At 38.3% G+C, this 14700-nt stretch overlaps 1 protein-coding gene across 1 annotated transcript; it reads right to left on the bottom strand.

The window, feature by feature from the left end:
- Window positions 1-879: 879 nt before the first annotated feature.
- On the bottom strand, window positions 880-12435 carry LOC103718183 (probable mitochondrial-processing peptidase subunit beta, mitochondrial). Its single transcript, XM_008806885.4, has 9 exons — window positions 11604-12435; window positions 7158-7322; window positions 6901-7038; window positions 6657-6808; window positions 6450-6558; window positions 2755-2853; window positions 2031-2096; window positions 1833-1940; window positions 880-1238 (listed from the first exon to the last, which is right to left on the bottom strand). The coding sequence occupies exons 1-9, from the start codon at window positions 12249-12251 to the stop codon at window positions 1152-1154; spliced, it is 1572 nt and encodes a 523-aa protein (XP_008805107.2). The 5' UTR covers window positions 12252-12435; the 3' UTR covers window positions 880-1151.
- Window positions 12436-14700: the final 2265 nt, after the last annotated feature.

Consider the following 14700-nt stretch of genomic DNA (forward strand, 5'->3'; position numbering starts at 1 on the left):
TTAAGCTATTGCTACTTAAGCTGCTGAAACTTTAGTTTCTGCTACTTCATCATCCTGCTAGGCGGATGGCAATGCAGGAGGTGCCTCCACTAGGTCCAAATCTATTTCATCCAATTCTATTTCAACACAGTATTTTTAATATTGCTTAAAAATAAAAACATTTTTAATGAAAATGTACATTCAGAAGAAATGTTTGATAACATTATATGAAGCATTTCTTAAAGAAGAAAAATTCTAAAAATTAGGAGAAGAAAGAAAATCCAAGTCATAGCTCCGCCTTTAAAATTTTCTAGAATCCTTCAAAACTGATCATTACCATTCATTAATCTTGTCACGTTGTGCTGCTTTTCTTGTCATCACAGATGTTTATCATTTACAAGTGGTTGATGCCTAAGTAGCACCATAGAAACATAAGATGTGAGCCTCGGTCTTTGCTTACACACCAAACAATTTCATTTTCTCTGTGAAGAGAAGTCCTGTAAAAGGAAATAGCTGAAGGAATCATCCCCTGTGCAAAGATGTCTTCTCACAATTATCTATGAATTCTTTAGTTTTCTCGATATCTTTCTTTAAACTCTTGTATTTTAATCAATACAAGAAATAAGGGTAGTATCCAATTTTTATCTCATCTGAAAATAGACTGAATATTCTTTTGCTCCCATTTTCATGGAATAAAAATATAGATTCAGGTTAGTTTTATCTATACAAATGCTGCAGAAGTCAGTGTACCAGCACAAACATAATCTCAACAAATCTGACAATAGCCTTTAACCAGTTTATGATCTGTGCATTAACGGTGAATACTCATTTTTTCCTACTAGCAGCTTCTAACATACATCACAGAAATGATCACCAGGTCCAGATGCACATCTTAGCACAGAGACAAATTAATCCACAATTAGGAATTTGCAGCTACTTCACATAACAGAAAATGGCCCCCAACACCTATGGAGCTTCAACAAAAATGTGTAGCCATGCAGTTGGATGTTTATTATTGACAGGAATACAGGACAAAAAAATATGAGAAAACAACAAACAAAAAATTCCAGCCATCAAAGCATTAAAGATGAACATGGCTTGCAATTGAAGGCCCTTTAAGAAAATTTTTCAATACGTAATAGAAAGTAGAAACAATAAGAACTACATTAAATTTAGTATCGAAGCATATAGGTTCGGCGCCTGAACCAGTTGTAGTCAGGAAGGCTCTGGATCGGTCCCATGGCAGCAATAGAAACATCCTGCAAAACAAAAACAACAAAAGGGCGTATTGTGATGAACAGGGTTTTGGTAATGTAATTTGTTGGATTACAAAACATGCTCAAGTGACTTGCTCCAAGAGAAAGGTCCAATAAGTTGACAGACTCCATGTTAATGATGATAATTGCTAGCAATTCGCATACAGCAAGGAGCTATCAGCAACAAACCAGAACCAGTATGATAGTTACAAAGTGAAACCAAACAACTGCACTGAGATTGTTTGCGCTCAGTCATTAAATCTCATAATTTAATGTAATAAAGACTGATCAAGAACTACTCCCAGGGGAAGAGTGCAGCTATAGAGCCTTCAACTTGTTACTAACACCTGAAATGCAGGTGCATACAAACCTAGTTGGCCATGACAAGGGGATCCTTACTCCAAATGGCAGCCAAGTCAGTTGAAAACTGAGTATCAGTTTACTGCTTCTATTCCTGTCCCTCAGATGGCCAACTGACAGCCTAAGAAATATCCACGTCTATGCCCAAGGTAATGTTTTGTTGCCTAGTGTTGCTTCCTAAGTCCATATAGATATCAGACTTGCCATTTTATGCCCCAAAAGAAGTGGATTCCTTACCTGATCAAATATGAAGCGGTTTGCAACACGCTTCACAGTGCTTGCATCAACCGCATCAATCCTTGCAAAAAGCTCAGCAACTGGTATTCTACGGCCATATGTAAGTAGCTACAAGCACAAAGGCATGCAATTGAACTTAGAGGGTATAAAAAGAAGCAGCTCTAAGAGCAAGCTAGAGTAATCAAACCAACACCGTACCTGACGACCGATGTCCTCAGCAACAGGGCTGGTACCATCAATATGAAGTTGGAGAGAAGATTTCAGCTAAAAATATGTATACATATATTAGTTAATGAATCATATAACAAATATGCAGAGTATAGGAAGAACTTGATCATGGACAACCCCATAAAATGATGAACATTCTTCATCATAAGAGATTGTAAGTCCCAGTAGGCAAGATAATTAGAAGAACAATATCTGTGAATAACGAAATATATCAACACCCTCAGGGTCAACATAGAGTTAAATTCGTCAAGTTGGATAGCAAACTTGATTAAAATTCTCTGTCACAGGAGCCATATGAATTGCACTTATTCTCATCATTTGTCAGCACAAGAAATCTGGCTGGTGTTTGCCTGTGTTGATAATACATTTCACATTTTGGAACATGTACATTCAGAAATAATAAATTAATGGAGGATTACTATGACAGACTGGTCATAGATAAAATCACATGAATAAGGGCTTGGGTGGAAAAAGCAATATGGATTCTTCTTTCTTCAAGAACACAGACTCTTGATCATTTAAAAACATAGGTTTTGACGGGCAAGAAAGGGAATCTTCTCTAGTTCCCTCATTTAGCTTAGCTAGTTTCCTCAGGCAAGGTAGAGATCATTAATCTCTCAATTAGCTTAAGCTTATTCAAATGGAAATGCATAAGGTTAGGAATAAAGTGAATTCAGCATGGTACGGAAGATACCTGATTACGAGCACGAGTAACATCAGCTTCTGAAACTCGGTAAGACATCTTGCTTATCTCATACATAATCGCGTAAGCCAAGTCATCCAAGCAATCAGGCTAGTTTAAAAAGTAAAAATGCGAATAAATATAAACAAGTCATTCTCAAAACTAAAGAAAATCAAACATTCTAGTTTAAAAATCTGATATAAGCACATACATTCTAGTCGAAACACGGAGTAACACCACAGTACTATGGAAGATGCAACTCTATCAGAGCAGAAAGATAGAGAATGACGTAGGCTTAAGGAATAATAATATTCTGGCTAGAAAACTTGAATACATGCCTTTGTATAAACAGGTCATTCTTAAAACTAAAGAAATAGAACAAAATCAAATACTCTAGTTTTTGTTTTTTTATAAAAAAATATCTGATATAAGATCCCCCCCCCCCCAAGATGCACAAATGAGCAGTGAGCCGAAAGATTCAACTGGCAGTCAGCTGGCAGTCATAAATCACATATCATTGCAATAACACAGCAGCACTATGGAAGATTCAACTCTATCAGAGAGCCGAAAGATGGAGAATGGCATAGGCTCAATGAATATAAATATTCTGGCAAGAAAACTTGTATACATGCCTTTGTATTATTCTTGGAATCGTATTAATCAAATGAGAAGATAGAAGTAAAGAAATATAATGCAGATATCTTAACCATCTACTTATTTCTTCATCAAGAGCAATATGATTGTGCATCCAACAGACAAAATTCTCCATATTCCATGAAAATAACAATTCAACTTTGCCTTCTTGCCTCATTCTCCAGCACCCTAGGAGAGTGGCTTCTTAGTTGAATGAACTTACACTACATAACCAATATGACACTGGGTTAAAAGTAGGTTGTTGTTATCAAACTTTGCAAAACATCCCTTAACCCAAGGTTGCCAAAAGCAAAACGTGCCCTTAAGGCAATAGGACCTCAATATCTCCGGAGGTGCCAGACACCAAGAAGGCACTCACCTAAAGAAAGGAAGGGACTGATTTAAGAAAAATTCAACAAATGTATTAGAAATAATTATTATATGTATCTAAAAACAATTCAAGCATTATAGGCTTAGTTAGGTTTCAACATAAAAAATCATAATTGTTTCGTCCATTGAATATCGTGCTTTGAATCTTTCAACATCACGTTGAAATACCACTTCACATATCATGTTCTTAAACAAAAGTCAGCAAAAATAAACAATTGGACAATCTCAAGTAGCTTCAAATTCAAACATGATAGCAAAAACCACTTCCCAAAACATGTTTGATATTTATAAACAAAACATAACACAAAAAAAAAAAGCAAATCATTAAACATCCTAGAGAATCCCTCTTATTTGTAAGAACTCCAACAGATCAAAATAAGCCTCAAAAATAAAGCTAACAAAGATCTAGAAAATGGGCAAAAAGGGATGGAAAGAATTCTAATGGACATTGGAGAGGTGCTTGCCCAAATGCCTCTTACTTTGTTCTAGATACTTGCCTAGGCGTCACCTTAATAAACTCACCTTGCCTGGGGATTGTTGGGTGCTCAAGGGCTTCGTCACCCTGGAGCACCTTTGACAACATTGCTTAAACCACAAAGCCAACCTTATATAGAAAGAAGGGAAGCCCTTTACTTTAAAACATACAACTTTAAGATCTAAACTCTAAAAATATACGAACATTCATATAGCAACTAGCAACAATAGAAGATGTATCTAGAAAAAACAAATTTGTATTTCTTTCAATTCCATTAAGACAAGAAGGCTTAGCCTAAACCCAAAGAACATGTCACATAACTCCAATTCTTAGATCGAAGAACCATAAAAATCCACCACTGCACCCACATCTAAACTGAATTAAAAATTTCCTAAGAGCATGTTTGGAAAAATCCCACAGGATCTGGTAGGATCTTTTTTTAATCCCACACACATCATGCCCTGCAACCCCTGGAACTCTGCCGCTCCCTCTCCCTTCCCCTGCGCTCTCTCTCCTGCATGTGCTACCAGATCCAAAGATTTTCCCAAAAAAGCCCTAAGCAAAATTGGCTATTGAACAACAAACTCATATTAATCCTATTGTTCTTTTTGATTCTATATGAAGTGTCTGTACAGGTTTTCTCCCTTGAAATATTACATAGCCTAGAGGCTTCTTTAAAGACTATGTCCATTCCTAGAAGTAGCAAAAGAATATTGCCCTCCCATCATGGTTGGAAATCCCAGAATATCGCAAACATTATGTGGTTTCATCACCTTATCTTTGGCTTAAGTTTTGCTTCCAATACTCCTAACCACAATAATGAATATTTAAAGCATTGCAGAGCTGGTAATCTGGGAGCTTACGAAGCACTTCAAGAACAATTACTACTTTGTGAAAACTTGCACATGTTTCCCTCTTTTCGATCAACAGAGCAGCTTGTGGATTTCTTAATGGAGAGATATTGTCATGGACATCAATGACTCCAATCAAGCACTTAATATGTTCCATTGTTCATTGGTGTGTGACTCTTTAACTCAACTACCAAATGTAAAGCCAACTTAGCTCAACGAAAGAGCACATCATATGGTATGGTTGAGTGCAAGGTTACATGTATATAAATAAAAATGAGAAATTTCAAGTTTAAGTTGGATAATGACAAAATCTGTGTTCTAAATTTGGTTTAAAAATATTATGAAGACAAAAGCAAGAAATAAGGAGAAATAAGAATCTGGTACCCAGTAGAACAGAAATAAAGGATGAGTAGGAAATATTGGATATATAGTATCCAGGAGCTGGTCATCTAAACTTTTAACCCATATTACTACATGGAAACAAAATCCTTTAAAGCCTGCCTCCAATCAAGCTCTGCCTTAAACTATAGGAAAATATGAAAAATTTAACAATATGTGACAGTCTAATTAAACTACAGGGAACAAGAAGGAGAACTCATCATACACACGCACTATAAAATCAATTAGCAGGGCAATAACATGAGTAATCAAAATTTCATTACAAGAAATGAGGTTTTAAAATGAACTGCTGCTTCAAATTCTCACGTTACTAGAATCTCACAAAACATGCATTAAATGAATCCAACACAGTATCAGAAATGAAGGCACCAAACTACCACAATCTGAGCAAATATTGCAATGCCTAAATTTTTTTGTCTACATCGAATCACCAAAGATTTTACAACTACACACCCACTATAAAATCAATTAGCAGGGCAATAACATGAGTAATCAAAATTTCGTTACAAGAAATGAGGTTTTAAAATGAACTGCTGCTTCAAATTCTCACGTTACTAGAATCTTACAAAACATGCATTAAATGAATCGAACACAGTATCAGAAATGAAGGCACCAAACTACCACAATCTGAGCAAATATTGCAATGCCTAAAATTTTTTGTCTACATTGAATCACCAAAGATTTTACAACAAGGCAAGTTGAAACAACAAACAGAGTAAGAGAAAAGCCATCATTTGGCCTGTAGATGCCATGTCAATATTCAATAGAGAAGTAAAAAACATGAAAATGAAAGACACACCCAATGTTATCTAGGAAACTATAGAATGTAGAAGCAAACAATTTTTTTTACATTCTATCCAACATATTCACAAACAATGAGTAATAAATCTAAAAAGCAAGGCAACCATGCCAATGAATCTGTATTAGACTCCATTGAGCACAAGAAGATAACAACTAACCTTAGCAACTGCATAAACACCAAATAGACCAGTATCCTTATAGTTGGTATTAAAAGCCATCATGCTCTCAGCTATTTCATTAATTGCAATCCTTTGTACAAGCTCTGAGCTGTCAAATTTGGAGCGACAAATTAGATATAAGATATATATATTTGTGATGAGTCCTTTTATATATGTTGCTATAAGAGAAGAATGATAAAAACCCACCCCATGTGCTTTCCACCTCCAGAACTTTTGTTCCAAGAACCCAGCATGGATTGCATGACCATCAAAGCAATGGAATCAGGATCTGTCCAGGATGCTCCACTGAAAGCAACCGCAAATTGTGCAAGTGGAATATCATCATCTATAATTCTAACCTGAACTTGGTGAGATAAAAATAATCTTAGAAGGAAATTACATTTGTGGTAAAGAATCAAAAATTGTAGAAATTTGAAACTTGTCATCCAACCTCAGAACCAGTAAAAATAGCTGGTTCTTTTGCAACCAGTTGAGATGCTGTTGTAGGGTCTGCTGTGAACTTTGTGAACAGCTTCTTCACCTGCTCAACTATTTCTTCATGCTTCACAGCACCAGCAGCAGAAATGACCTGCATACAAAATGCACAGGGATATATTGTTCGACATCAAAATGAATACAAGTAGGGAATCACGTGCAATTTTACTCAAAACAAACAATTAAATTCGTAAGCATAGTAAGGTGCCTTACCATTCTAGGAGCTGTATAATGAGTTGAAATGTAGTTCTTAAGTTGTTCTTTTGTGATTGTCTTGATATTTGAAGCAGGTCCCAGGATTGTTCTGCCCAATGGAGTATACTGGAACGCTGTTGCATGCAAATGGTCAAAGATAACTTCTTCAGTTTGTCCCTCCACCTACATAACAATAAAAATGAATCATTAACATAGCACTAATCCATTGTAGGATTCTAAAAGTACCGTCCATCACAGCTTCTAAGGCATAAAAATAAAAAAATGAAATTATGCTATACAAGGTAGAAATGCAAAGCATGTATGACTAATTGCTCAAATTAATTGAACAGTGCATGCAAAATAACTTAACCTCTGCAGTGCAATACACAACGCCATTATAATTGAGGACTACATCCAACTATGATGTAGGTGCATCTCATCATCATCAGGACATAATCTGCGCAAACTGTTTTTCTTAGGGAAGAGAGCTAATGCTGAGACATTTAAACTTGTAAGAGAAATATTGGAATGAAAGAGAATCCTAGTACTACATTAAGAGCTATGAAGGGTTAGGAAGGGCAAAAACAAATGCAGCTCAGATTTGAATCCAACTTGTGTAACTAGCTCATATACTTCTTTCTATAGAACGTTCTTGTATGGCTTGAAGTAGAAAAGCAAACAATATTTTTTCCAGTAAGGATAAAATGTCTTATAGATTTCTATAAGCTTTTTTTTGTACAGTATGATTTATACTTCTATGTTTTAAAGGAAAAGAACAAGACACTAGGAAGCAAAGCCAATTATCAAAAGTTATGGTTCAAACAAATATCTTTCATTCAAATCACTAAAAGTACGTGAAACAGAGGTTGTAAAATGAGAAACAAAACTTGGGCTTTGAAAAGTATCAAACATCTCATAACTCTACCTTGGTGTTGAAACGAAGATCAAAAAAAGGAATGTTTAAAAGCATGAAGCATCTCATAACCTTTCTGTAATGGACCCCTAATGGGAAAATATCAACGTAGATGCATCTTAGAATAGCACAAATCAGCATTTCAACCTCTACAACTATCAATTTCACCATCAGAAATGGGTATAGATCAGCAACTTTTTTAGATATCCAACATATATTCCCATCTCACTGTGTAAAAAGTAATAGCAACAATGCTCAAAAAAAGTTCACAAAAAAAATCTAGGGAAGAGATAATTTAGTAATATATTGCCTTATATTTGCATTAGCACATAGTTATGTAATTCATAGTCATTCTTTCTTTACAGATACACATAAATTTTATGTATTAAAGTTATTACTTGAAATATACACCTGGAACCTTAGTATGGTGTCTCACTCATGGGATCTAAGTTCAATATACTTGCATATGTATAAAAACATATATACATATATATATATATACACACACATATATATGTATATACATATATAAGACTTTTGAATTTCAGCATTTTCTACTGTAGATTCCCTCTACAACAATTTTAGATGAAAATACCCTTCAACAAATTTTAAAATACTCATCCAACTAACTTTAATAACATTTTAAAGTATTTCATTAAAACAAATAAAAATCGCAATCCCCAAATCTTGCATACACAATAATCATAGCACTTTCTTTCTCACACACACACAACTCTCTTCTCTCCACCGTCCCTCGCTTCCCCTCCCTCTCTCTCATCACCTTCCCCTCCCCGCCATCCCTTACCCCTCCCTCCCTCCATCCCTCTCTAATCTCCTTTCCCCTACCCCATGCATCACACTCTTCCAAATCTCTCCCTTACCTCTCTAGCCCACCTGCCTTATTGGCCCCCCTCCCTCCCTATGCCCCCAAACGCCCTAGCCTCTCTTCCCTCTTCTCATTTCTCTTTTACAACCATTAAAATTTTCTTTATTTTAATATTTTCAATTATTTTTATTTTTTTGATATCTATATTTTTTTGATTGTTTGTTGTATTTTTTATTTTTTTTCTTGTTCTGCAGATTTTGCTTTATATTTTAATCTTATCAAATACAATTGCTTTCAATTTTTATTTTAAATTTAATTTATTTCTAATATGAATATATATTTTTTTATCGTCATTTTATATCATTTCTATATTTTTATTTGATCCACTTTTGTTCTACTATACATTTTCTTGTTTCCTTTTACTTCTTATTTTTGTTATAAACTTTTATCATGCAATCTAATATTTTTTCCATGACATTCTATATTTAATTCTACATTTCCAAAGTAGAAATAAAAATAAGTTTAAAAATAAAATCATTTTCTATATGTTACAAGTGATCCATTCTTTTCACTTTTCTGACATTTTATTTACTTTATTTTATTTTCTATTTTATGTTATAAGTTTTTGTTTATTTAATTTAATTTCTTTAATTCTATTTCTAGATTTGATATTTTAGTTATTTTTTGTTATATGTTTTTCAACTAAAAAGTAAAAATTAAATATAATAAATATCTGTTTACTTTAATTATTATTGTTTTATGAAACATGTATTGCATATGCCAACTTATTATAAAAGGAACAGTTAGGATATACTTGTAATTTAAATTATTTAAATTTTTTCTAATCCAAAAGTGTGATAAGAAATCCTTCTAACAACCTCCTCATCTACAAAACAAATTCAAACATGAGAGCGATTTTTAATCCTAGCAATAAAGATTCGTCTAGATAAATGTTCAAATAAAAAAATAATATCAAGTATTTATTGTAATCAGAATGTTAAACAAAGGTGTGTGTTTTTTTACAATCATAACTTTATATACTTTTTATTATTTATATAATAATCGAGGACTTCATCCAACAAGGCTAGCTAGAAAGCTGTTATTTAGATTTTTTGGCCTTGTATAAATATCTAAAATCTACCCAGTGCATAAACAACGTGGGATTAAACACGCCCGCATAGATCCTTGCATACTCCACCTGTTTTAAGCTCTAGCATCCTCGCCATGCTAAGAGTCTAAATCCATTCAAATCTAATCACAAGCACCATGATCAGCCTGTGGTCAGCCCCAATAGGCCCATACTATAGTAGCCCATCGTCTACATAGACCATGGGCTGAATTTGTTATGATACCATTTGTAATTACTCAAAACCTCATTCAAAAAAGCTAGCCTAAAATATATTATTTGGGTTCCTTCGCTCTATATAAGTATCCATGATCGACCCAGTACATAGTCGATGTGGGACTAAATACACATCCGTACGGATCCTCACATTTTAAAGCGTTGCATGTGCCAATTTGCTAGGATATGTACATGCATGCATACATGCATATATAAAATGGGCGTGTGTGGTTTTGTGATACGATGAAAATTTAATTTAATCCAAAATATGCACCATGGAAGATTTCATAGTAGGATACAAGATGGCAGTCCCAAAGCTGGTCCACAAAGCATTAGTCCATCATGACATTCACTGTACACTCAGCTTTCATCACACCAGATTTTGATGATGCTTTCATCACACCAGCCATGAAAACATCATCAAAATCCAGAAATAACTTTTTAACAAAAAACCAGAGAGTTAATAATGCACTGGAGGGAAGTTTTGTATGTTGCCTATGCAACTTCAGTATAACTTACAACTAGCGAAAAGTGAGAATCAAGCATAGCTGCGGTCAGAATTAACTAGATTGTGTCTCAGCCAATATGATCATCCGATAGGATGTTTTTTCCAGTCATTTCCCATTGCAACATTCGAACCCTTTTCTTTCCAACTAAAGAGCATTGCACTTTCTTACACCTTTTTTTGCTAGCGTGGACACAATAACATTCAAAATACATCTAGATTCTTGACTGAAGCAATTTGGTTATTGTTATTTCAACTAATCTTATCAATGTGCGTCTCAGGTACAGTATCCAAATCAGACAATGTCTAAGTTCCATCAGAAATAACTTACCCGAGTTCACCAAGCTAACCATATAAAGGAGAACATGCAATGTTGCCATGCAAAACCAAAACAATTAATCCCAAATTAGTCACTACAACAACTAAAATTGCAGGAAGAAAATAAACAATAATCACTTTCTTTATCACATAGGAAGCACATCAAAAATAACCTGCTCTGCTCACCCCAGCAGCCCACGGTTTGAACAAGACAAAGGAATGTGAATTTACTAATATAAAGTAGAAATATTATAATCTATATCATAAATCTCCAATACAAACAGGACTGAGAATCAATACTTTGCAACAATAACTTTTTCCGAAGATGTCTTGGAGGAAAAATGTCGTTTTTATATGTTAACCTGGCTTCGATCATGTCAAGTTTCAAATACAAAACACTGGAAGAAAAGAAAGAGGCAACTAGACCACTAGATAACTAGTAGCAATTCTGAAAATTAACAAATCCGCACAGTTTTGAAAAACAACAATTTTTATCCATCCAAAACGCCAGAAATCCAATTATCTTTTTTTTGGAAGAAAAAAAAGGTAAGAACATGTACCTCTTCCATCTCACGGAGGATGACATCACGCTCCCGATTGATCCGGGCCTCATCGAAGCTGGAGTTCTGAAGGATGTCGGCGAGGATCTCGAGCGCCTTGGGGACGTCCTTGTCCATGACCTTGGCGTAGTAGGTGGTCTGCTCCCTGGAGGTGTAGGCGTTGAGATGGCCCCCCATGTTCTCAATCTCCTCCTCGAGCTGCCTCACCGTCCGATCCGCGGTTCCCTTGAAGATCATGTGCTCTAGGAAGTGGGCGGTGCCGTTGGTCTCCTCGGTCTCGAAGCGGCTGCCGGCATCGATCCAGATGCCGACGGTGGCGGTGCGGGAGGCGAGGGCCGACTCGGTGGCGACGCGGAGGCCGTTGGGGAGGGTGGTGACGCGGGTCTCCGGGGCGGAGAGGATCGGGGTGTGGTCGGCGCGGGCGGGGTGGGGGGAGGCGTAGCGGAGGAAGCGGGGGTCCGGGTCGTCGAGGCGCTTGATCTTGGCGCTGACGGCGCGGGCGAGGACGTCGTAGTGCATGACCGGGGGGCCGGTGGAGGGGACGGCGGCGGAGGGGGCGACGGCGGCGGGGGAAGTGGAGAAGGATCTGAGGTGGTGAAGGAGGGGGAGGCGGCGGCGGCCGAGGGTGAGGAGCTTCCGGATCGCCATTTTTGCTAGGGTTCCGGGGAGAAATTAGGATTAGGGCTTGGGGGAGAGGAGAAGATGAAAGGGGAAATGGAAGAAGAGAAGAGACTCCGAGAGTCAGTAAAATGTGAGGAAAGAAGAGTGGAGATGAGGAGACGAATCCGAGTCGGAGTGCGCCGGATAGGTTACTCAAAACCTAAAAATAAATTTGGGGAATGATTGGATTGGAGCAATATGTACTTTGGTTAGAAAATGTCAGTCCAATCTTGGCTTGAAGCCGATTGACGTAGCCTAGCTTGAAATTTTATTAAAATGTCGACCAAGCCTGATGCAAGTTGTGTTGGGACATGGTTGTATCTTTCACACAAGGGAAGGGTTCAACTTTCTTTACGCTGATCAAGTCCTTTATTGCTTATTTTGAATAGTTGCAGGGGCAAAACTGCTACTCATCCTTAGGGCATCTAGTCTACTTATATGACTAGCTAGAAATGCCAAGGTCTTTGAAAGCGGTATCCAGTCACTAATTCTTCATGGAGAGGACACTCTCACAAGTAGTCGAGGTTATTCATCCACTTGTAGTTGGAGAATTTGTGACAATTAGGGACACCTAAGACTCCTCAGCATTAGCTACACTCCAGATGATCTTCACTTGGGAGTCCCCATCTCTTAGTTTTCTCCGGATCAACTTTGACACCAATGTGGCTGATAGAGGCGATGGATGAGGTATAGGGTTTTTGATCAGATGCCCTAATTCTAGGCTTATTACTGTTGGCGACAGACAAATCTATGACATCTCAGTTTTTGAAGCAAAATTGAGAGCATCATAGAAGGGTATCAGTTATTCAAGGTTCATCTTGAGAGCTAACCATATTTACCTCGAGGGCAACTCAACAACCATTATTAGGTGGATTTCAAGGCAAGCCCAGTGGATGGGCCGGGCCCCTTTGCTGCTGGATGTTTGGAGGATAGTTATGAACTGTATTGTATTCCAGATCGTTTACATCTATTGTGAGGTGAATAACGTTGTGGATTAGGTAGCTTCCCATATGGTTAAGCATTCCGATGATACTTTATAGACTAATTCTACATCTATTTCTTCTTTGTTTTCTAATATTATATTTTTTTAATTTTGTAGGACATATTTGTACTAAAATAGCATGGTCTTTTGGTTCTATCAAAAAAAAAAAAAAAATTGCAAAACCCCATGAATTTTTCTGGAACAGTGTCCTAGCAAAAAAAAAAAAAAAAAGAAGCAAAACCCCATGAATTTTTCTGAACAGCGTCTCTACTTGCCACCTTTACAAACTCAGCCCCTGTCCAAATGCCCACAAGCGTGCTTTCTGGGCTATGAAGCGTGGTCATGCCATCGGCCATCGCCCCGTGAACTGGAGTTGTTGCAGAATAGATTCTCCGAGGTGGTGGACATCACGGAGGAGGAGCTGGAGGTTGCACGGGCGGAATGGCGGAGCACTGCGGTCATAGTGAGCAGCTTGGGGAGGTCAGTCCCAGGTGAATGGATTGCAAGAGAGATCAAGAGGGTGGGAAGCTTGGACTACAATGTGGAATGCTTCCTGCTAATGGATGGCTTCACTGTCATCCGGTTTGCCAAGGAGGGTGACCGCGAAGCCGCAGTGATGAACGGCCCTTGGACGGTGGCTGGTCAGCTCCTGGCGATGGATAGGTGGCGACCAAACTTCGTACCTGGTGTTGTGGGGGTGGGAAGGGTGGTCGTCTGGCTCCGGCTACCACGACTACCTCTGGATTACTGGAGGAAGGAGACAATCCTTAAGATTGCCGCAAGGGCTGGAAGCCCACTGGCTTTGGATGGGTTTACGGAACAGGGTCGGCGGTTTGGCTTCGCAAGGGTGAAAATAGAGCTCGATTGCTCTGCTTCCCTTAGGCCGGGGACGTTGGTGAGGGGACGAACCGGAGGAGTCGAGGAGACCTTCTGGCAAAGCTTTATCTATGAGAACTTACCTGCTCCTTGCTCCAAGTGCGGCCGGATTGGGCATTCGGCGACGGAGTGTGGCAGGTCTCCGCCGGCGGTCGATGCGGTGAAGACGGCGGAAACCACGGGGAGGGAGAAGTCTGGCACAGGGGTGGACGGCAAGGAGGCTGATGGGCAGGAGTATGGGGAAGCTGATGCATTGGTGGAGCCGACGGCGTATGGGCCATGGATGGTGACGAGTCGTTTCTGGCATAGGCCGGTGGCCAAGAAGATGGCACGGAGGAAGGAGGGAACTGAGTCTGGATCTCGGCCGAACCCGGCGGCCACTCCCTCGAGGGTCAGCGAGAACCCGAACGGGGGAACATCGGGAGCTGTGTCTTTGCCGGTCGACCTTGATGGGTGGCAGAAACCTTCCAAGGTGGCCCGACGAAGGACGCCGGAGAAGGATGTCTCGATGGCTGGTGCGGAAGCGGCCACTGGTGGAGTGAGTCAACCCGGTGTTGGAACCGGTGAAGGAGTTGAGTC

Source organism: Phoenix dactylifera, chromosome 15 (assembly GCF_009389715.1).
Source record: "Phoenix dactylifera cultivar Barhee BC4 chromosome 15, palm_55x_up_171113_PBpolish2nd_filt_p, whole genome shotgun sequence".
Lineage (NCBI taxonomy): Eukaryota > Viridiplantae > Streptophyta > Magnoliopsida > Arecales > Arecaceae > Phoenix > Phoenix dactylifera.

Bases quoted from the DNA above. Each gene is read 5' to 3' on its own strand.
- LOC103718183 (XM_008806885.4), bottom strand. From the start codon at position 12,251: ATGGCGATCCGGAAGCTCCTCACCCTCGGCCGCCGCCGCCTCCCCCTC. The intron at 7,323-11,603 runs GTACATGTTCTT...ATTGTTATGTAG, and splicing joins TCCTCCGTGAGATGGAAGAG to GTGGAGGGACAAACTGAAGA. The intron at 2,097-2,754 runs GTATCTTCCGTA...ACATATTTTTAG, and splicing joins TTACTCGTGCTCGTAATCAG to CTGAAATCTTCTCTCCAACT.